Here is a 25,674-nt window from a genome sequence, read left to right as displayed (position 1 = left end):
GCGCGGGAGGGGTGAAACAGGGATCGGCGTATAAGGTGGTTTACTGAGCACGTTCTTATCGTATTCAGTAAACTCAGTTGGGCCCACCTGTAATGTATGTGGTCTATCCACGCCATCCATCTGTTTTCCCATCTAAATTGAGTGGTTTATCCCAAAACTTAGAGAGGGGCAGTGGATCATACCACATGAAACAGTGGTGAAACTGATTTCCACCATTGAAACCTTTCTGGAGCATACAGTGATGCTTATCAGTCATTCAAACCGTTAATAAGATCATATAAACGTGGATAAAAGGAAAATACGAATTTAAGATTGATCCAATCATCCAAGACTTCTGTGGCCAAAAAGGGTGTTTTGTAAGGTGTGACCCATTTAAACATTGTATATGGTTTATTTTTGGGCTAAAGCCCTGAAATTATCTGGTAAAATGGATGGACGGAGCAGATAAAATACATAAATCATGGTGTACCTCACATGAGTTTACAAAGTATGCTAGGTGTAGCGAGTTACTCACTGTACACTCACATAAAGCTGTGTTCGTGTTCTGTGGGTCCCACGGTAATGTGTGTGTCGTATCCACACCGTCCATTAATTTGGAAATAATTTTTTAGGGCATGACACAAACAATGATGTAAATATAAATCTTTATTAGACCCCGCCACAGAAAAAATTGGAGAGTGACGCCCACCATCTCTGGAAAACACAAATATCATCTTGACCATCCATCTCTAGTGGCCCTCAAGAAATTTTTAATGATGAACGTCACTCTCTCCACTGTTTTCTGTGGTGGGGTCCACTCGAGCCCTGGATCTGACTCATTTTTTGGCTCACGCCCTAAAATGATCTATTGAAATGGATGGACGGTGTGGATAGAAAAAATACATCATGGTGGGACCCACGTAACTTGGTGACGTCACTTGAGTAGCGCGCAGAAACGGATTGGATAGTCCACGCAACACTGGCGTTGGATCTACCTCATTTTTGGTATTTGGTGTGGTCCACTTGATCGTTGGATCATATGGACAAAAGGGATTGACGGCTTGGATGTACAGATACTACAAGGTGGGCCCACCCACAGAACTGCCCGTTCGGAAATCGGATTGCATACTGAGTTACTCAGTACGCTTTATCGTACTGAGTAAACTCTGTTGGGCCCGCTGTGAAATCATTTGGTTTATCCACGTCGTCCATCTGTTTTTCCAGATCTTTTTAGGGGTTGAGCCCAAAATTGAAGTATATCAAAATCTTAAGTAGGCCGTACCAAAGAAAACAATGGAAGCATTAATTTCCACCATTGAAACCTTTCAAAAGGCCCCCAGTGATGTTTGTTTGTCATCCAAACTGTTAATAAGATCACAAAGACATGGATGAAGGGAAAAAACAAATATCATCTTGATCTAAAACTTATGTGGGCCCCAAGAACTTTTCAATGATAGACTTCAATTCACCCTGCCCATGTTTTGTTGTCCATTTTAACATTGGATATGATTGTTTTTTGGCCTAAATCCTTAAAATTATATGATAAAACGGATTAACGGAGTTGATACAATGTATGCATGATGGTGGGCCCCACAGGGTTTACTCAGTACGCTTGGCGTACAGAGTTACTCAGCACGCAATCCGCTTCCGCCCGTTCGGGGCCAGAGACGTGCGGACGCTCGTTTCCTACGCTGGAAACATGGGTGGGGTCCAACGTGATGTTTTTGAGAAATCTGCCCCGGCTATTCGTTTTTTGAGATATTTTTAATATAGTAGGCTTAAAATGAGCCGTATCCAATACTCAAGTGGACCTAAAATGTGAGTATTGAACGTACACAGTTGAAATATTCATGGGCCACAGAAGTTTTGGATTAGGCTAATATTTCTGTTTTCAGTTCCTCCAACTAGGAATGACATTATTAATGGTATGGATGTCATGTAAACATCACTTTCTACCCCAGAAAGTTTTCAACGGTAAGAATTTTCCTACCCACCTTTTACTCTAGTGCAGCCCACTTGAGTCTTGGATCCTTCTCACTTTTGGTCCCAAGTCCTAAGATGAGCTCAAAAAATGGATGTACGGGGTGGATTTCTCAAAAACATCACGTTGGGCCCCACCCAAGTTTCGAGCGCAGGAAATCTGCGTCCGTGTCTGCAAAGACGAGCACTGATGCTCCTCGAGCTCTAGTTGTATGAACGGTTTAAAGGAGATTAAAGTTACATGGCCCCCAAAGTGATGTATTTATTATATCTACACCATTCATCTATTTTTTTTTTAAATTTTTTTATTTTTATAGCCCAAACCATCTGATTTTCAAACTATAAATGCATTTGATCGGTCCGGTCCATCTTAAATCTCCAATTCCATCCGTTGGTTTGGACTCCAATGTTGTTTTTTATTATCTGACGGCCACATTTTTTCAATGTTCAGATCATCAAATCAATGAGAATTTTTCACTATGGTCATCCACAATGGGGCCCATAGTGTGGACGGTCCAGATTGTTGTTTAAGCTTGCCAACTACAGATGCCTTCCAAAAGTAACCAAGGGCATATACCATAGTATAATCCATTTCATGATGCGAGATAAATCAACTTTTTATATTAAATATGGTTACCTTCGGAAAAAAAAGGAAAAAGAAAAAAAAAAGAAAACAAGTTTTTCCCATCTATTTTGAAAAAAATGCTCCAGCGCCTTCGGAGTATTGTAAGTTATAGTACTTCTAGTTGCACCATGATACTTGAATAGTCCAATCTATTGATCTGTACCGTCCATTAGATGCACAATACATGTCATTGAATACCATGTAAAAATCACACCAATCGGGCAAATCTAAGCGTCCAATACCATGTATGTGTGGATGGTGCTCTATGGACCATTCCTTAAAATAATTTGACAAAATGGATGACTGTCATGGATATACAGCATCCCAAGGTGGGCCCTAACAAGTACTAATATAATATTATTTTACAGATAAAATATGTCGGGAGGAAGAGGAGGTAGGCAGCCTGATATAGGGTGGAGGTATGGTCGGCCCATTCCCGATAATCGATTCGGGAGTATTTGTAATTTATGTGGCCATGTATCGAGGAGTGGTGGGGTAACCTACTTAAAGGAGCATTTAGCGGGAGGGTATCACAATGTTGTGGATTGCCCGAAGTGCCCACAGGATGTGTGAGAACAGATGAGGACCATATTGAAAAAAAATGTGAAGACAAAAGATGAACGACATGCACGAGAGAGGGAGATTAGGGAGGAGTTGGGGCAGCCACCATATGCAGGTGAGGATGATGTAGTGGATCTCGATAATGATGATGATCTCGAATATAGACACGCAATTCAAGAGTTTATACGGGATCATTGGGAGGGGGATCAACAGAGGAGGTGGGATACGAGTAGGCCTAGATTTGAGGGGTCTATTCATGAGCGTGGTGGGGAGAGTGGAGCAGGGGAGAGGAGAGGGTAGTAGGCGGGAAGGATCATGGGGCATGGGTAGGAGTAGTAGCATGCGGGTGCCGGATCTACCTTCAGATCTGAGGATGTACAAAGAGGTAGGGGGACACAAAAGAAAATAAAGGACATGTTTAGTGGAGGGGATGTGAGGAAGAACGTTGAAAAGTTTATGGCAAAGTTTTTTATACACGATCAAATCCTTGCGAATGCCGCCGCAAGCCTGCACTTTAAAAATATGATAAGTGAAGTGTAACATGGGGGTGAGGGTGTGCAGCCGCCCACACTCGTACAGATCATAGGGAAATACTTGGATGATGAACATGCAGAAATGAAGACATACGTTGATTCGTATCGGTAGTCATGGAAGATGTATGGCTGCACCATCATGTGTGACGGTTAGACCGGACTGATAAAGATGTCTATTATAAATTTTATAGTCTATTCCAGGGGACGGGCGGTGTTCCTAAAGAGTATAGATGCGAGTAGTAAGATCAAGGATTCTAACTACATTTACAAACTAATGCACAACGTCATGCAAGATGTTGGGAGGAAAAATATTGTGCAGTTTGTTACGGATAATGGGAGTGCATTTGTTAAGGCGGAAAGGATATTCAGAGCAAGTATCATAGGTATCAGACCCCCTACGCAGCCCATTGCATCGATCTCATGTTGGAGGGGATCAGGGATAGGCCGTCAGTGAAGACTGTAATTACTAATGCACGGCTCATCACAAACTTTGTATACAACCACGGCTAGTTATTAGCCGCAATGCGCAAGATGTGTGGTGGGGATATAGTGCGCTTCAGAGCGACGTGGTTCGCCACAAATTATATCACCTTAAGTAGCCTTCTCAAACACAAACAGGGGTTACGAGAGCTTTTCGCTTCTCATGATTACGTAGAATGGAAAAAGAGGTCGATAAAAGTAACCTATAGAATTGAGGAGCTGGTGCTCGGAAATTCATTTTGGGATGAAGTGCGTGGTGTTATGGGTATTATAGAGCCTATTTATGTGGTGTTGAGGATGGTGAACAATGAGACAAATCCGTCGATGGGGTCATTGTATCCGTCTATACAGCTGATGAAAGATGCTATCATGGTTAAAGCTCCCAATGCATATAGGTGAGTGCATGCAATAATAGACGATCGTTGGGAAAGGACGCTTTCTCACCCACTACATCAGGCTGGTAAGTCCTATATGGATTTTTTTCCCATATGTAATAATAAACGAGGGTTGTACTAATGTGTATATGTTGGTTTTCAGCGTATTTCCTAAATCCCAAATACCACTACGGCCGGAACCTCTTCGAAGATAATTCATTAAAGAGGGTTGTGCATAAGGTGTACGATCACTTATTCCTCGACTGTCCGGGGAAAGGCACCTTTGGTAGTGAGGTAAATATGTTCCGCACTTACATTCTCCTTATCTTCATCTCAATCATTAAATACTTATTCTAGTTGCTATACGCCATCAACAGATTGTTAAATTCCGCGACGCAGTTGGGATGTTTGGGTGTCACCCTGCAATGAAGTCAAGGAACGCCATGATGCCATGTGAGTCACTGTAGTAAACTTAACTTTTATATTATTTTGGAAAATTCAAGATAATGAAAGAATCTTATGATATGCAGGCGAATGGTGGTCCATGTATGGGACTGACTGTGAGGTTTTACAACAACTAGTTGTCTGTGTGCTTGCACAGACGGTGTCCTCGTCACCCTGTGAAAGGAATTGGAGTACATTCTCCCTCATACATACCAATAAACGTAATAAAATAGGGTATGAGAGGCTTCAGAAGCTAGTGTATTGTCACTACAATATAAAGTTATGAGAGAGGTTGCTCCACTCGAAAGGAAGAAGAAAAGCACAGGAAGACCCACTGGACCTGATGACGGTCGGACAGCATGCATATGCTGAGGATGCGGAGGATGACCTAGTTTACCAGTGGGTTAGGTCGGATGACTTAGATACCTCGGATGGGCAACTAGAGGCACAAGGGATTGATGTTGACAAACATGTGGAGCAGCAAAGGTCTCCTGATGAGGCATTCGACCCATTAACGAGGAGTCCGGAGGGCAGCCCGCGGCAGTCACTATCATGCGGGACACGTGGCGAGGAAATATTGTCTGACATCGAGACTGAGTCAGAGAGTGATGCGGGAAATGAGTCCGGTGATGATGATGGCGGCGATAAGGGTGACGATGATGATGGTGGTGGTGGCGACGGGGATGGTGGCGACACGGGTGGGAGACAGGATAAGAGGCCACTCAGCCCTTTTACCGGGGAGGAGATTTTCGATCATTCCACGCAGGACCCTGACCATGGTTCTCGTCCAGGAGAACCACGACCTCGTCTTGTTTACAATAAAACATACACGCGTCAAAAACTACTGCAAAAAAAAAGACTCATAAACTTTCAGATTTTGAGGAGCTACTAGCAAAATGCATGAGGGACACAAGCGTTCGTGGCAAGCGAGGTGCTTTAGATTTGGATCACGGACGAGGGAGGGGAGCTCAAGTTACAGGCCACAACATGAATCTGGATCACAAACACTGGAGAGTAGTTCGAGTTTTGTGCCACAGTATGAGCATGGATATGGACCTAGTGGACATGCGACAAATGACTCCAGCAGTTGCGGCACATCATTTTTCAACCTTGGTCAGGAGTTCATTTCTGCATATGGGCAAAGATATGAGCAGCAGTATGGATATGGCCAACAATATGGATACCAAGGAGCTTCATATGTGCCCTTCCCAGATCCATATCAATTACAGACTGTGACGATTACGCAGTACCCACGGATGGGCGTATTGATTTAGTTCGAAGAGGATGAGTACCAGCGTTATGTCAAGGAGTATCTTAACTGGTACCACTCTACTATGACCTGGGCACAATGTTGTCGATTGGTGGAGCAGCAGTACTATGCCCAGCCCCGTCGAGATGGAGATGATGATTACGAGCCACTACACAACTCTGTGGGTCTAGACCGCAACTAGTCCCCATCATTGATATGTATATTTCTCAAATTTTACTTATTCAATTCTTCTTTTCCTTTTCAATGAATTGGTTGTGTTTTCATACATGACTATGATATATTTATAAATATCATGCATTTAATTTAAATATAGTTGCGTTAGTTCAGTTAAACATCACATAGCTTAGGACCCTATACAAAGGAAATTTATTATGTGCATCTTTTTTTTGAGATGTTATGATTTAAAAGTGTGTATTAAGGGCCTTTTTAATAATCCCCAAAGTTTCATTAAAAAATTCAACCATTTTCCCAACGTTTCCCCATGTTTCCCAAAAAGTGCGATAAACTATGCGATACAAACGGTATATCCTGTGCGATAACCAATATGTATCTGTATCCCAAGGGTGCAATACTGATATTTCGAACACTGTTATCACTACACCAAAATCCCTACTTAAGGAACGGTTTTCAATCTTTGCTAAATAGGGTGTCGCAAAAAATTAGGGACGGTTGAAAACCGTTGCAAAATTTCAATTTCAGAATGATTTTCAACCGTTCCTAAAATAGGGTGTCACAAAAAATTAGGGACGATTGAAAACTATCGCAAAATTTCAAATTTGGCACAATTCTAAATCCTTCATTTTTGGGAACGGTACTTTTTCTTATTTACGAATGGTTTTGAACCCTTCTTTATTTAGAAGCGACGGTAAAAACCATGCAATTATTGGCAAAAGCCAGATTTTTTTTTTTTTTTTTCGATTGGTGAAATTGTTGTAGAACCGCTAGTATTGAAGTATTAAGTATAACTAAGCATCCTAGAGGGGGGTGAATAAGACTTCTCAAAACCTTGTTATCTATTAACAACAGACTATGCCTAACTTTTAATACAAATGAAATAAGGCAAAGTAACTGTATCACTTCCAAGTTAATACAGGGTTCAATTCACGTAAGCTTATACAAGATATGTTTATAAAAGCAAAGCTAATAGGGATAGTTTATATTGTGTGTGGGATGTAACTCTATCAAAACTTATACATTTAACTAAATCATGCATCATTGTAAACATATGAAGAACATAAGCATGATTAGGTAAATGTACTCAAAACAATCCCAAACAAAATCATGTATAGTGGTTCGACTATTTGCCTACTCCAGTCTCGACGGACGCACTGTCTCCTAGAGTGTACCGGATTTCACCATCCAATGGTTTTAAATCAGGTTCACCATAAACCTTTACAACTTACACAAGGTTGACTCTAGGACCTACACAAGTTTCCTATCATTGCCTACACAAGGCAACCCGTCCTACACAAGGACTCAACTGGGAGCCTACCAAAGGCAACCCAAGCCTACACAAGGCTAACCATCCTATACAAGGACTCAATATGGGAAGCCTACACTAGGCAACCCTAGCCTACACAAGACTACTTGTCCTACACAAGGATCACGTACTCTCCTATCGGAGGCCTCCACTGAGGTCTTGGCGAGTTTGTCACTCAAACTTGGAATCCCAATCCTACACAAGGAAAGGGATTCAGACACTTTAGACTCTAAATACTTACAAGGTAAGTTGGTGAGTCCTATTCTCGCGTAATGTGAAGAACTTCGATGATGACGAAGAATCTTCAACTCCCTTGAACCACAACCTGTTGATGATGCTTTATCGAATGCTCCGAGGTTGTGAGGTTTAGGGTTTTGATCTTCTCTATTTAAAAGATATGATTTAAATCACTAGAGAAGGTTCCCATGAGCTATGTGCATTCAAGAGTTCCAAGGATGATGAGTTTTAGTTGGACACTCAATGAATGCTAGAGTTCATAATTCAATCCAATCATAATTGATATAGAGTTGATGCTTGAGCAAGGGATTGAATGATGAACTCTAATGGGAAAGAGAGAGAGTAAGGGGATATAGATCTTGGAATAACACACTCAAACTCTCTTAGATTCCGGCTAATTTTCACAAGAGCCAGCTCTAGGTATTTATAGAAGATGAATCCCAATGGTAATAAAACGGGCGGAAAAATTGACATCGTCGATACTCTCAAGCAGTCTTTGATTTCGATAATATCGAGATTTGAACTTCGATATTATCGAGACGTACTTGATTGTATCGACTACCTACACATAAGTATTCAGGTTTGTGTAGAATAGTTTTTGCTCGATTTTATTGATCACCTCTCGATTTATCGACGTGCACTTTGATATTATCGAGAGGAGGATCGATCCCATTTGGATTCTCTTTACAATTATGTACCTTTGGCTACCGGAAGATTTTGTCCAATTAATCGATATTATCGAGATTTGAATTTTGATAATATCGAATGGTCTTTGATGTCATTCGATATGATGATATGTATAGAAAGCTTGCTGGACAAAATGTTCCTATTACTCGATGTTATGGAGTATGCTTCGACTTTATCGAGAACTTCTCTCGATGTTATCGAAGATTATTCGATGTCATCGATGAACACTTACTTTTAGAATGTTTTCTGTTTAGAGGAAGTCCCCTGAGTCGATGTTATCGAATATGGTTTGATGGATATTGATGTTTGAATTTTGTTATTATCGAACTGTATTCGATATTATTGATATAATCGACTTGCCAGTGTAATGCATTTTTCATTCCTCTAACAGTCTAAGTGTTTTTCTTACTTTAAGCTTACTAAAGATATGTCTTGATCGTAAAATCGATTTAATCGATTTGCCAGTATAATGCAGTTTTCATTCCTCTAACATTCTAAGTGTTTGTCTTACTTAAGCTTACCAAGGATGTTTCTTGATGTTGTGAGGTAAGTTTTAAGTTAGATAGGGGTCATATACCTTAGGGTTTGGTTTAGGGAAGTGAGGCTTTATTACCTGTTTGGAGCGCTTGAGCTTCTCTGTTGTTGAGATCTTCATCTTGAAATTTGTCTTGGGACTCACTTAAAGACAGACTCAACATTCACGTAACTTGACAAACTTGGGTACTTTCAATCTCCCACTTTGTCAATTACGTGATAAAACAAACTAACCAATCCTAGGTTATTACAAACAACTCAGTACATGAAAAAAAATAAATCTAATCTAGAGTTGATTGTAGCTCCCCCTTTGTTCATGCTCCCCCGTAGTTCCTATACATAAGATATTCAAGACAAAAAAAAAAAAAAAAAAAAAAAAAAAAACCACAGGAAACTAGGGAGCATATGGTTCTCCCCCTTTTTGTCAGTCATTGGCAAAGGGTAATCAAAGAAACAAGCCAATTAAACTGAAGTATGGAATTGTGGCAATTAAATCCAAGTTAGAGGGAGAATGGTAAAATCACATAAGTTCAGAGTATAGAAGCTGAAAACATGTGAACATAATGTGATAATATCATGTCATGAAGGAGATATATCAGTCAACAGAATGAATGACATGAACATCATAAAAAATATCATCATTAAACCACAAAAGTTTACCAAAATAACTACCCCAGGTTTGGGTAGTATCAACATCATCCTAAAAGTAAGCCCTTAAGGGCAAAAGTATCCAAAATAAATAGTATTATGATGGCAACATCAACATAGATCTCAGGGAACATCATCTTGAAGGCCCACCCTCATAAGGAGGGATATATGTGGAGAGTAAGGAGCAAGTCCATGATGTGCTCCCCAGTGTGTTGAAAAGCGTCAAGACGCAGTTCAATCCCGGAGAGACGATTCTCGCACTGCCGGAGGCTAGCTTCCACATTGGATTGACCTTCAAGAAGATGACAAACGAGATCATTTTGGTGAAGGAAGCGCCTAGTGCTGATGGAGACAGGACTTGGAGCAGTCACTGGGGTGCGACACGAGTCTCGAGCAGTAGCCATGGGAGTTTTTTGAGCGTCTTCTCCACTCCTACCCTCATGGGTGTCCTCAAACACAGTTGTAAACACATTTAACTAGATTCGAGTTTCCTTGGTAAAGCAAACCATATGATATACAGTATCATGGGTAGATCGTAATTCGAGGAACTTGGAGAATTTGCAAATGAGGATTGGAAAAGGGAGGCTTGTGCAATGAATGCCTTTGACGACTAGGATCAATTGTCTCAAAATGAGAGTAGGTAGGCATATTTCAATTCCCTAAAAGATATCATATAAAATATTAAGAACAAATGGAGAGAGCATATCTTTGGAAACTTCGCGTGGATACGCATTCGTGGTTGAAGATATCATATACTAAGAGTAGGTAGGCATATTTCAATTCCCTGAAAGATATCATATACTAAAAAAGGTACTTAGTATATTGTGAAGTACTTTCGTGGTTGATGTTGAGAGTCAAATATTACATATTATCCCCCATTTGTACCTTGTTTTTATAAACATGATAGTGCTTAATCAATCTAATTATGCATGTTTTCTTGTGTGAGGTGATTTTGAGAGCTTAAGGTGAAATTGATGCCAAAAGGAAGATTTATGCTCTAAATATTACTAAATAAATATTCGAGTTAAGAAGTTATTAATGAAGAATTCACATGCCAAATATCCAAGAAAACTATTGAGGAATAAAACCCCGAGTCTATTTTCAAAAATTACGCAGAGTGCGTATATTTGAGGCGGTTTAAACTCCGAGCATATTTTGGAAAACTGTGCAGAGTACGTAAATTTGAAGCGATTTCTAGATTTTTCCAACTTGGTGCGAAAGTTGGAGTTCCACAACTATAAATAGGACTCCCTAAGATGCTCCAAAGCATCTTATAGGGTTTGGAAAGGTCTCAAGGAGCATATCACAAGGGTGGAGAAGTCGCCAAAGAATTTTTCTTCTTCCCTAGTTTATTTTTCATGCTTTGTTTAAGAGATTTGGTTTCAATCATGTCTATGGTTGGCTAAACCTCTTAGCTAGGGCTAAGAGGTGAAGCTTACAGCGTGTTTGGATGTTTATTTTGCTTTGATTCTTGTTCTTATTGAACTTCATTGATTTCTAGTTTGATATTAAGGGAATAATTTCAGTTTTTTATAATTTATTGTGATTCAAATTACAATAGATGTTGTGATAGCTTTGGATAACTTCTTTTCCTGTTTTTAAATTGTGAGATTGGTAAATCTTGTTGTTCACCATTGTCTCCTGGGCATGCTAGGGTGATGGAATCCCTTCCAATCATCACAATTCTCCTCCATTGAAAATTAGGTTAATGAAAAGTTCACATTTGATTTAAATTGCCTTATCTTCTAATTAAATATGATAAGACTCCAATTCCAATTGTGTTCTTTGAATCAAGGAAGGTAACATCTTGATAGCTACAAGTGGATCCTTGGCACCCTAGTTCCCACCTTTAAATTTACAAGTTTAAATATTATTTACAATTACTCTTTCAAATAATTTCAGATTTAGTTTAGATCTTCTTCTAGTTCTGCTTCTAGTTACTTTAGAAATACGCACGAGTTTAGTCCCTATGGATTCAACCTTGGTCTTACCGAGTTATTACTAAGTTGCGACCCTACACTTGGGGTTGTGAACAGTTGAGTCCAAATAGGAGGAAGATAGGTAGTTTCTTTTGTTCCTGGGAATTGTTGAGCCATCACACAAGGTTCTAGTTACTTCACCCCAAACACCTTAGGGTGGGGTCCACCTAGATGGGTCACACAACTCTCAGACCCAAGCCCCTTCCAAGATCACCCATAAAATCAAGCCCAAAGGCTGTCCAAAACATGATAACAATATGGGGCAACAAGGTAGGCCTTGACATCTAACCACTTGGGCCTAGTTGCATGGCACATCAAGTGGGCTACACATACATCAGATTTACTATAAAGATAAAAAAGAAAAGATGGAGAAGAAACACAATCCGACCATGGGGTAGGGCCCCGCCACTAATGGGCCCTCCCAAGAATGAATCATACCCATACAACTACATTGGTTGTACATGCAACATAAAACCACTACATGCATGATCTATAATTGCTATGGATGGTTGGATGCCATCCCAACATGATCATTAGGGTCTAGATGACCTTAAGATGGTGTGGGTCATTAAATACATCATGATGGGGTCCATGGAGAATGGCCCCATCATGGGTCATGACATGCATGTAGGATGGGCCAAGAGGCCACATCCATGGGATCAAATGGGATCCCCACCATGGATTGGTGGGTCCCATGTGATCCATCCATGGAGAAATAATGAGATTAAAGAAAAGAAAGGAATTCAGCAAAAGAATAGTCACCCACCTTAATGGATCCCACTCCAAAGTTACATCAATCTACTCTTCATGCTCCAAGGGACATGTTTCAATGGGTGAGATGGATTGTTGAAGGTTAGATGGGAGGGGATTTGAGGGAGAAGGGGATGAAGAAGAGAGGAAGATGGAAGGGAAGTTGTTGAAATTTTTCAAATGGAAGAGAAAATGAGAAGAGAGAGAGAGAGAGAGAGGATTTGTAAGGGAGTAATGATTATGTTGTAAGAAATCAAATGATGGCCTATGGTGATAATAACAAAGTTGTTATACTTAGGTTAGGTTTAGGTGGTGTCTAGAGTGGGTGGTAAAAATTTCATGCAATTGTATAGTGTGTGTGGGTAGTGTGCATGGGAAGTTGTGCCATAAAAGTGGTCCACATATTTTTTGTACAAAAGTGGGCTACATGATGAAATGCTCATAACTTTTGATCTATAAGTCGGATGAATGCACAGGACACGTCGATGGAACCGCGGCGACGATGCGATTGGTACTCACAAAAAATCAAGCATTGGGTGAGCCATAAAAGTGGGCCCAGAAATTCAAAACATTAGGTTGGTCATAATCATAGCAAGATCTACTGCCATTGGGGGAGGGAAGGAGAGAGAGTTATGTATGTGAGAGAGGGAGAGAGAGAACCATTGAAGTTCTTAGAAACAACTGAGAGAGGAAGGTACAACTCTTCTTTATAGGAATGCATTAAAAAATAATTGGAGTTTGATAAGATGTAAATAATTTACCTGTAAATGAAATCTTAAGTTATTGTCCATAAACGAGAATGGATAAAAAGTTATAAATTATTTATAGATTGTAAATGATTTACAAGTGTTTGGCATTGTTTTTGTCACTAGGTGTGTGGGCGTGCCATAATTAAAACTGCAGCTTCAATTCAAACCGAACAACAACGACCCCAAGTGCCAAGATAGGCAGACATGTAGTGTATGACCGAGATCTGGTGAGATCGGTCGCTTATTCAGCTACTCGCTCAATGTGTAAAATTAGATTAGGCAATATTTACATGGTGGGGTTCATCATCTAATGATGGGTTACACCTTTGACTTTTCTAAAAAAAGGGCTTTTCGTTATAGATAAATGGAAATAAAGAATGGATTCTTATAGTCAATTGCAGAGAACAGTTGCGGAATGCCTTTCTGATTGAGGAACTGAATCCAGTGTACGAGCGTAGATTTAAATTACCAGTTACTTGGTTATCGCTACAGATTACACTATACGGAATGTAAAATAACAGGTTGAAAAGTAAAATATTACACTAAGAAATGTAATTTTCTTGACATGAAAAGTAAAAGATTATACTATTGAATATAAATTGACTAATAATTGGAAAGATATATTTGGTTTGTTTTGGTTGATATGAGACAATTTTTTTTGCTTGGTTCCTTTGCTATTTATAATCTTAATCTACCCATCTAGATCCTTCCCACATTCTAAAGATAACTATAACCTCTCGTCATTACTTAAATTCATTTGTTTCTCCTCTTGCCACCTGTCCTTTAACTACTTTCATACGATTGCTTCTTCATCGGCCGCTCAAACAATACACGGCACCATTTGATATATTCCAGCTGCTATTATCGAGAAATCTACTCTGTACATATCTGCATATATTCGAATACACTATACAAATCTGTATAGATCACACATAATTCACCCTGATTGGTTCTTAAAGGGAATGACAATGATGGGGATAAACACACCCTGATTGGTTCTTAAAGGGAATGACAATGATGGGGATAAACAACAGGTAAAACAAGTCATAGGATAAACAATATTAATGGACCCAATCTTCTTTTCTTTTCTTTTTTTTTTAAACACACGCATCCACACACACCCACGCATGCCACAACGAGATTTCACCACATATAGATCTCTAACCCAAGACCTCGTGTTGAAACTCCTCAATGGATCTCTAACCCAAGACCTCGTGTTGAAACTCCTCAATGGATCTCTAACCCAAGACCTCATGTTGAAACTCATGCTGCCATGTGTCTTGTAGATCTACTCTTCAGGCTCTACCTCTATTATTATACTGATACAACCCTTTTGACTATTTCACTCTTTTGCTTTAAATATTAAGGGCGTGTTTGGGCGATGGGATTAGAAGGGATTAGGTGGGATGCCATTCAAAAAACATAATTATTACCCATGGCAGGGATTGTCCCCTGTTGCCATGGAATAAGATTAATGCCATGCTTGGTTGGTAATATGGTGGTACATTGAATGGATATACCCACCATCATTTGAAATTACTGAGAATAACACACATGTGTTATATCTAAACCGTTCATTTGTTTTGTAACCTCATTTTATGGCATGGGCCTAAAAATGAGGTAGATCCAAAACTTATGTGGCCCCAAAGAAGTTTTCAAAGGTAAGTATTCAATCCCCGTTGCTTTCTATGGTGGCATTGTTTTTGTCACTAGGTGTGTGGGCGTGCCATAATTAAAATTGCAGCTTCAATTCAAACCGAACAACAACGACCCCAAGTGGCAAGATAGGCAGACATGTAGTGTATGACTGAGATCGGTCACCTATTCAGCTACTTGCTCAATGTGTAAAATTAGATCAGGCGTTATTCATATGGTAGGGTTCATCATCTAATGATGAGTTACACCTTTGACTTTTATACAAAAGGACTTTTTGTTATAGATAAATGGAAATAAAGAATGGATTCTTATAGTCGATCGCAGAGAACGGTTGTGGAACGCCTTTCTGATTGAGGAACTAAATCCAATGTACAAGTATAGATTTAAATTACCAGCTACTTGGTTATCGCTACAGATTACACTATACGGAATGTAAAATAGCAGGTTGAAAAGTAAAATATTATACTAAGAAATGTAATTTTCTTAACATGAAAAGTAAAAGATTACACTATTGAATGTAAATTGACTGATAATTTGAAAGATATATTTGGTTTGTTTTGGTTGGTATGAGACAAATTTTTCTGCTTGGTTCCTTTGCTATTTATAATCTTAATTTACCCATTTAGATCCTTCCCACGTTCTAACGGTAACTATAACTGCTCGTCATTACTTAAATTCATTTGTTTCTCCTCTTGCCACCTGTCCTTTAAGTACTTTCATACGATTGCTTCTTCATCGGCCACTCAAACAATACATGGCACCATTTGATATATTTCAGCTGCTATTATTGAGAAATCTACTGCGTACATATCTACATATATTCGAATACACCATACAAATCTGTATAGATCACACATAATTCACCCTGATTGGTTCTTAAAGGGAATGACAATGATGGGGATAAACAACAGGTAAAACCACCCTGATTGGTTCTTAAAGGGAATGACAATGATGGGGATAAACAACATGTAAAACAAGTCATTGGATAAACAACATTAATGGACCCAATCTTCTTTTCTTTTCTTCTTTTTTTTTTTTTAAATTTTATTTTAACACATGCACCCACACACACCCACGCATGCCATAGCGAGATTTCACCACATATAGATCTCTAACCCAAGACCTTGTGTTGAAACTCCTCAATGGATCTCTAACCCAAGACCTCGTGTTGAAACTCCTCAGAGTCTACCACCGAGGTAAGGACTCCATCCCTGGGCTCAATCTATACATTATGTTGCCACGTGTCTTGTAGATCTACTCTTCAGGCTCTACTTCTATTATCATACTGATACAACCCTTTTGACTATGCACTCTTTTGCTCTGAATATTAAGGGCGTGTTTGGGCTGTGGGATTAGAAGGGATTAAGTGGGATGCGATTCAAAAAACATAATTATTACCCATGGCAGGGATTGTCCCCTATTGCCATGGGATAAGATTAATGACATGCTTGGTTGGTAATAGGTGGTACATTGAATGGATATACCCACCATCATTTGAAATTACTGAAAATAACACACGTGTTATATCTAAACTGTTCATTTGTTTTGTAACCTTATTTTATGGCATGGGCTTAAAAATGAGGTAGATCCAAAACATATGTGGCCCCAAAGAAGTTTTCAATGGTAAGTATTCAATCCCTATTGCTTTCTATGGTGGAGCCCAATTGAGCTTTAGATTTACCTGATTTTTTGGTTCATGCTCTAAAATAATCTCGAAAAATGGGTGGACAGTGTGGATATAACCCACACATCATGGTAGGACCTACACAACTTGCTAACATTGAGTGAAATTGGCACGGACCCATGCAATTCCATCTAATCTAATTCCAAACTTTTCCATTCTTCCCAAACAAATTGGCACAGGATCAGATGAATCCCATCCCATACTGTCAACCTCTTATCTGGACGGTGCAATAGTTTTCTATCACAAACCCATCCTACTCTAATAGGCCGGGATCGGAGTCTATATAATACCCAAAAGACAGTTATTTGATACTCTAGCTAACTACGACACTTGGTAAGCATGCAATTAGAAATGTCACGCGTTACATATTTTAAATATTAACTCAAATTAAAAGACTAAGTTATGGAGCCTACTCTTGCTAAACTACAGTCTAAAAATAAGATCCTAACTTCTAATTCCTGGACACTTATTTTTTGAAAAAATAAAATTTAGACCATTGGATTTTTTTTTAACCATCCAATAAATGTACAGAAAGCAATCTAATAGTTGGACAACAAAATAAAAATAATCTTTGGTCCATGATACATCTAAGCTAGTACTCACAAATGTGGATCATTTAGGTTGAATTCTGTGAATGCTAGGTTTGCAAATTTTCAGTAATGTCAAACTGTCTGCGCATCATCCATCGTATCCTGCCTGAGTATAAAGTGATTTGATATACCCCAAGCAAGGAAATCAATGCGCCAAATTTTCTATTGGGAGATGAGTGGTGATGGCGACGTGGGCCTTCACATGTGTGGGAAGATCGCAACTCATGGGCTGTTGAAAATCAGTGGTTTTTAAAATAATAAAAATGAAAATTTGAATTTTTCAAATTTTTAGGATTTTTCCGCCAAAACGCTTTTTCAATTAAAAAGTGCGGTGTGTGTACTTTGTCCCACATCAGAAATGTGAAGAAAACTTTTGTGGTTTATATGTGGACTTGTGAAGAGTATTCTTACTTGGAGTTTTTGGAGGAGATGATGCACTGGAACACATGTGCGCTTGAGCTCGGGCATGGGCATGGGCGAGGGCGAGGGCACGGGCAGTGAGGCGGTGTAGCGCTAGATGGCATACTTTGCACTTTTCAAACGTTCTGGACTATTGAATACTTATCCTGGAAGCAATTCGCCTGTAACCCATCAGCAGTTGATAAGGGGGCGAACCACGCTTTAAGGACAACGTATTTTATACGTGATTCAGCCTATTGAAATATTTTTCCGATTTATTTTTTATATTTTCAGTGTACCCAAACGTAAATTCCCAACAATCTTAAAGTGTGATTTCATGGACACCAAAAGTGTTGCATCAGTCAAACTGATGAACCAGGATTTGATCCGATTGGACCGATTCGATAGTTTAAATTTCACTAGATGGCAGGACAAACTGAAATTCCTGCTGACCGCTCTGAAGATCTTCTACATCCTGGACCCGAATCTCCAGTCTCTGCCTGAAGCAAAGGACACTGACACTCCAGAACAGGTTGCTGCTAGAATCAAACGACAAGAAGATGAACTGCTGTGTCGTGGCTACATCTTCAATGCTCTCTCTGATCGGTTGTACGATTTGTACACAGGGACTACATCAGCGAAAGAAATTTGGAGCGCGCTGGAATACAAATACAAGGCTAAAGATGAAGGTACACAGAAATTTCTAATTACTAAGTATTTTGACTTCACGATGGTAGACAATCTACCGCTGCTTGCCCAAATCCAAGAACTGCAGCTTATTGTAAACAAAATAAAAGCCATAAAAATTGATCTTCCTGAATCCTTTCAAGTCAGAGCTATAATAGCAAAATTGCCTCCGAGCTAGAAAGACTATACAAAGAAACTACTACATAAATCCGAAGAGTTCACCCTGGAACAAATCCAAAAGCATTTTCGAATTGAAGAAGAATCCCGTATCCGACACAAAAAGGATGACGCTAATGGTGCATCCTCATCCAAGGTGAATGTAGCAAAAAGGCCATCTCAAAATAATACCTATGAGAAAGATGATTCCCTTAAACCTAGCAAAGATCAAGGAAAATTTAAGAAAACTCAAAAGAAAAAAAAAAGAAGGCAAACCTAAGGGAACTTGTTATGTCTATGGCAAGACCGGGTATTTCGCCCGAGTCTGTAAGGACCGAAAAAAGCCTAAGAAAGAGGCTAATGCAGTAAACGATGAAATCGTAGCCATGGTCACAGAAGTGAACCTAGTTCAAGAGAAAATTCCTGGTTGGTAGTATGATACAGGTGCCACAGTCCATGTATGCAACGATCGATCTGCCTTCAAAACCTATGAAGACGAGACCAATGGTCAAGAGGTTCAAATGGGAAATGAAGGACGATCGAAAGTTGCAGGCAAAGGAACCGTGGAATTACTCTTTACCTCTGGAAAGAAGGTAATTCTGACCAACGTACTGCATGTCCCAGACATAAGGAGGAATCTTGTCTCAGGGGATCTCTTAAGCAAACATGGATTATGGTTGTGTTTGAATTAGGCAAGCTGATCGTGTCTAAAAATGAAAACTTTGTGGGTAAGGGTTATGCTTGTAATGGGATGATCAAACTTTCTTTAAATGAAAAGAATTCTTCTGCTTACATGATTGAGTCTGTAACGTTATGGCATGATAGACTAGCCCATATTGGCTACAGTACCATAAAACTCATGGCTAAGAACGGCCTAATATCTTACAATGATATTGACAAAGGTAAATGTGAAGTATGCACATGGTCTAAAATAATTAAGAAACCATTCCTTAGCATGGAGAGATCATCTTAAATATTAGCTCTAACGCATACTGACATATATGAACTGAATGACGTTCTTACCCGTGGAGGTAAAAGGTATTTTATAACGTTTATAGATGATTGTTCAAGATATGTATATGTATATCTGTTAAAATTGAAAGATAAACCATTTAATGCATTCAAGATCTATAAATCTGAAGTAGAAAATCAATTAGATAAAAATATTAAAATCCTTTGTAGTGATCGAGGAGGAGAATATTTCTCTAATGAATTTTCTAACTATTGTAAAGAACACGGCATAATACATCAGTGTACAACACCCTATACACCACAACAAAATGGTGTAACAGAGAGAAAAAATAGGACATTAGTAGAAATGATCAACTCAATGCTAATACAAGCACAGGGTGACGACCCTATACATAAGAATGCATGTAATCAAGAACACCCTTACAAACATGTTTACCAGACTTAAAAGATAACTATGATTTTTTTATCATATATACAATGCTCGCATATACTAAAATCATACTTTTGAATAATGAAATTAAACAATAATCAGAAAGTACCTTCATACCCCGCTCTCTCATGTGGCCCAAGCGTGATGCCATATACGTGCAGACATGGAATCCACTACAGACGCTACAACTCCACCCGATGAAGTACTCCTGATTAACCTGTAAAGGTTTCCATTCCTTTGTACTTTCATGACTATGAGTGCTCATTTGAAACGTTAAGGACACAATCAAACCTGATGAATTTGTACCTTAGTGCCTCGAGTACTCCCAGAGATATTAGACTCTTCCTCAAATTAGGAACGTGTCTCACTTCGGTCAAGATACGCTCCATGCTATCAAACATCTTGATGCACACCAACCCTAAACTTACCACTTTACAGGCATTATCATTACTTATAAACACCTAGCCACCATCGCATATACTGTAACTGATGAACCAATTCTATTGAGGGGTCATGTGGTATGAAGTCCCCATATCTAAAATTCCTTCTTCGTCAAAATACCCGAATTTTGATGCGGTTAGCATGTTATCCATTCGTCTCCTCACTAGATTCCATAGTGTTGGCCTCATGGAAGAACTACTTGAATTCTTCTTTCTAGACTTACAATTCTGACAATCCTTCTTCATGTGCCCGGTCATCCCATAATTGTAAGACCTGTATTCTAGACCGTACCGTTCCCTAGGTTCCCGCGATCTTCCCGGTCGAATTTCGGCAACCTTTAACCCTTAACCGGCATTTGCACACGACCCTGATTCACACGTCGTCAACCCGAGTCGACTCAACCCTAGCGACCGCGCCGTCGCCGCGGTTCCAACGAGTCCTTAAACGACTCATATGATGCTGGGAGAGAATTCAACAGAATGCATGCTTGATCCTCATCTTTCATTGTCTCCTTTACATCTAATAATTCGCAAATTAATCTATTGAAGTTATTAGTGTGGGCCTCAATATCATCCCCTTTTGCCATCTTTAGATTGAACAATTAAAGCTTTAAGTACAAAATATTTTTAAGAGATTTATTTGCATAAATTTTCTCTAGTTTCGCCCATGTACTTGCTGCAGTTTTCTCTCTCATAACATTATAGAGGACCTCATCCATTAAGCACAATTGAATAGAAATTCTATCTTTCTTATACATCTTGTTCCATTCATCTTCAGTTATAGATTTCGGTCGCTTTTCAAGGAGGACATCGTCCAATCCTTACTGAACTAGGACACCGGTCATCTTAACTTTCCATAGTTCAAAATTTCTTTTGCTGGAATAATTTTCTACATTAAATTTTGGGTTAAATGCCATTAATATGTTGCTTTCATATTCAATCTGCTTCCGAATGTTAGCTCAAATACCACTTGTTGGGGAACCGCGGAAGCATACAAAGATGAATCAAGCAAAGTATATGCAATCGCACAACCAAGTCCAAACATAAGCAATTTGAATTTTATGTGGAAAAACTCTTGTGGGAAAAAACCACAACACAAAGAGATGAGTATGCACTATGAAAGTGAAAATTACATGAGATAAAGAGTTATCGATTTGAACAAGCCTCAAATCTATCTCGCAAGCCCAAGATATGCCCTCGAAACCGTTAGGAATGAATAAGAAAGCCCTAGAACTATTCATCTCCTTCCCAAATCCCGATTACACTTGATATATATAGTATCATATAGTATCACAATTGGACTAGGAAACAAATCCCGCACTTATGCAACTTTACACGCGCGCTCGTTGAGGCTTCGATGGGACTTTGATGAGACTTCAATGGCATAGACAAACCCATGAAGACCTCGATGGCATCGAACTTACTCTGATGACATCGAGTAGAAACACTAAAATGTTCCAACAACCAACGCGGATTTTTTATATTTTTCCGATGGCATCGAGCACCTATCGATGGCATTGACATTTGCTCAATGGCATTGAGTGGTTTGTTGATGGCATCGACAGAACCTATTGTTTATAGATTTAAGACATCAACGACAATGATGGTAGGGACTCTTGCTTCCATTCACACCAAATTTTTACTTTGGGGTGGGGATGCAATGAATCTCCAAGTGATAGCTTAAAAAGCTTGGTGAGTTGAGTAATCGTTGGGCAGTATAGGCATTTGCAACTGCTATCATAAGAGATAAGAATTTATGAATCTGCTACTTGTTCATACTGTCTAACGACCAAGGATAGATAGATCTTCCGTCAAAGCATTGGGAAGCTTATCTTCGTAGGCCAGATCTATTGGGGGCCTTCTTCCATTGATTGATGACAGCTCTGATGTCATGAGTTATCTCTTCTTCTTCACTTTCAGAACTGCTAGAATTATCATCGCTAATCCATCTACATCCATGGGCAATGTTGATGAAGTCTTCCCTTTCGAGTCTCTTGGATGGGACAGAGGTTCTACTGGTTCCAGTGAATATTTGGATTCCTTCTATCAAAGTACTATCTTCAGAGGAAGTAGGTGGCTTGAACATAGGGATCTGAGAGAAAAGACTGCCTTTCAGAGGGACTGGGGTTGGTACTGTTACTGTGTCAGGCTCCTTCCCCTTTCCTGCCCTTGCGGGAATGGTCCACCCTTACTCAATTCCGAAGTCGATGAGGAATTGCGGAACTAGATTCCCTCCTTGAAAGGAAGAGCTTATAGTAAATGTGAGGTTCAAAATGGAGAATCGTGAAATTGCCGAATAGCCTGTGCAGATGGAGTTCCAATATGTGCATTGGGCAAAACATTCCAAGGTATATTTTGGAAATTGAATCTTTCCAATAGTCCATTCAAAGTACAGATATGCAAAGTTGAGTACATGGGTCTACTGAAATTCAATGTAAAATGTGAAAACTAATGCTGAACCAATCTAGTTAGGAATTCTTATCTTTATGAAAAACAACAAGCTATTTAATAAAATCTAAGCTGAACTAATTCAATTACGAAATCTTTACGAAGAATGTAACTGCAACTTCAGGGTTTCTTCCTTACTATGAAATCTAAGGTAACTACAATTTGGTCGTTTCCTTTATATTGAACTACAAGAAATGTTCCAATGCACTCCGAGCACTATAAGTTATAGTTCTCCTAGTTGCATCAGTTAATTTGGACAGTTCAACAGAAGAACACATTTCAAGGGCTACCATGTAAAAATAAGACTGATTGGACGATAAAAATCTACCTAGATTCAATTTTATTTTATTTTTTTGCCATCCTTTTACTTACTCATATGGTAAAGATTGCCTAACGGAAGTGATTCTTTTAGAATCATAAGCAATCCATGATGGGAGCTATAAAATATATGGATTGAATGGTTGGTTGCCTAATTTTTTTTACAAATGATCTCGACAGTCCATATTAAAGGCCATGATCAGATGGTTGAGATCATCGATGAATCACCATCATGGAGATCTCAAAATGTTGATTGGTACAAAGTTCTTCCAGCTGCAATCTCCAGGCAATGTTCCACCTGGTTAGCCTCTTCATAAATTTTTTGAAGAAAAGATTATTGAAAAAAAAGTTCGAACTTAAATCCATCATGGTTGTTTGTTAATGCTTTTGGTGGGACGCTCATCCCAAGTAGCAGTTAGTGTCATGTTTCTTCTTTGCCTTCGGTGTTAGCAAATCACGTTGATCTTGGGAACTGAGATTTTTCAGATGAGCATTGAATTGCTTGCTTTAGAGCTTTTATTCTAAGTTCCCAACTACAATTATCATCTAGGTTCATGACCGTTTTCCGCTGCAAATTGCTTCCTGAGCTTGTTCCATGTGAATCATCCTTTTAAAAATAAAAATAAAAATTATTCTTTACTATTTCACTTGTGCAGGCACTGTTGTAGACAAAGGTAGTATAATTATTGAATGGGCAGCACTTTCTTGCACTCTCAGTTTCCAATAATAACTTGGATCCAGCCCATCTAGCTTTCAGACCATAAGAGCCTTGTCACAGCTATTTGGAGATTGCTCTGTTCTCTTGGCTAAAGATGAACAATGACCGTCTGTTTGACATCAACCCTCCTTTACCCAGGTTGGGGAAAAAATGGTGCATCAATCCTACCATGTGGAGTTTAGTTTGTTATAGCTAAAAGAATGAGAGTTCTTTGTGTGTGTGTGTGTGTGTGGATAAATTGCAGACTTTATTAGAAGAGAAAGAAAAGGTACAAAGTGCAATACTTTTGATGGTGTAACAATGTAATAGATGATATGCAGGAACTTACAAATTACTTAAATTGCATGCATGCCATAAGTCAAATTAAGCTGCTCAAATAATGATTCTCAATTTAGAAGTATCATGAACCAAAAATTACACTATCTGATTGTCCGACTATCAAAATGGTGGACATTTATTGGATAATTAAAAATGTTTTCATGCCCAATGGTCCTATTGCCACAAACAAGTGTCCATGGATCAGAAGTTGGGAATGTTCAACCAATCCTTTTTTTTTTTAAAGGTAATTACTCGACGACAATGGTATTAACAAGTTAGTTTAACTTGAGTTAAATTTCCGTCGTGTGTATAATTTCTCAGTTCCTGCATATCAAGCACCATACGCTGCCTTATTATCATATAACTCAAAGTACAAGGTAAAGAAAGCAAGATAATAACCTCTTCAAAAACATGGGTGTAATAGCATCTATGCCTATAACTGAGCCATTTTCTCTTTCTGTGCTTTGTTCAGGTATTTGCACTTGACATTCTCGTGCATCCTATTGCACATGGCAACATAAAGGTTGAGCCCCATCACTTGCATTAATGTTAAGGTATTTGTTTGGGTTTCTTTAGTTCCATAGCAAGGGATCCCACGTCTTTTTTTCAATCACAAATATGTCCATAAATGCAAATATGTGCACATCTTCATTATATCAGGACTTGCAGCCTATTTTCTAACCTTTATGCATGTTTGCATTTGTTTTAAGCTGTCCCTAGTTTATTGGCGAATGTTGCCATCAGATCATCCTACTATATGTCAGAATGTGATTGTTTGGATGATTTGGTTTCCTAGCTAGTCCAATGTCCGACAGCTTGGGCTTATACACCTCATCTAACACAACATTAGATGCCTTGAAATCTTATTGTAAAAGATGATTACAAACTTGTAAAAAAAAAGTTCCACATAAATTTATATCTGAAAGAAAGAAAGACGAATTTTAGTTATCATGAAACACAATGGAACCACATGTTCCCACTTCCAGCATTCTGAAAACTTCCGCATGATTTCATTAAGAAAATTTTAGATTTAACCAAGACTTGAAAAAAGGAAGGAAAAAAAAATCAATTTAGTCACAATTTAGTCGAGACTTGTTCAAGATTCATTCCACTTGACTAGTCAAAACTCATAAAACTTGACAAAAGAAAACTCGATGAAACTCGACAAAACTTGAATATGCTCGCAATGTCTCAAAAACAAGAAAACCCAAATAGGAATTAGAGATTAAAACATTACAAAGAACAACAACCTCACTTAGAACCATAGATTTTCTATCAAGTGTTTCATGTTTTATTTCTTCATCATCCAAAAATCTCTTCCACTCCATGAAAAATTCTACTATCACCCAAATAAAGAACACTGCAACAAAGGTTCAAACAAAGAAATAAAAATTACTTGATCCGCAGAAATAGAAATAATATTCCTAACATTTGTACCAATATCGCCAACTTTAAAACATATTCCAAGAAGAATTTCTAACATATTGAATCACATGGTCTCTTCTTTCCTTTTTTTTTTTTTCTCTTGTTTTTTTTAGAGGAATCAGT

At 38.8% G+C, this 25,674-nt stretch overlaps 1 protein-coding gene across 1 annotated transcript; it reads left to right on the top strand.

The window, feature by feature from the left end:
* Positions 1–4,640: 4,640 nt before the first annotated feature.
* On the top strand, positions 4,641–22,551 carry LOC131244185 (uncharacterized). The gene is made up of 4 exons (XM_058243831.1): positions 4,641–4,826; positions 4,910–4,985; positions 5,063–5,234; positions 22,245–22,551. Exons 1-4 carry the CDS (start codon positions 4,674–4,676, stop codon positions 22,549–22,551), a joined length of 708 nt encoding a protein of 235 aa, XP_058099814.1. The 5' UTR covers positions 4,641–4,673.
* The last annotated feature ends 3,123 nt before the right edge of the window (positions 22,552–25,674 follow it).

Source organism: Magnolia sinica, chromosome 4, assembly GCF_029962835.1.
Source record: "Magnolia sinica isolate HGM2019 chromosome 4, MsV1, whole genome shotgun sequence".
In the NCBI taxonomy this organism is placed as follows: domain Eukaryota; kingdom Viridiplantae; phylum Streptophyta; class Magnoliopsida; order Magnoliales; family Magnoliaceae; genus Magnolia; species Magnolia sinica.
This window is presented reverse-complemented; position numbering and strand designations above follow the sequence as displayed.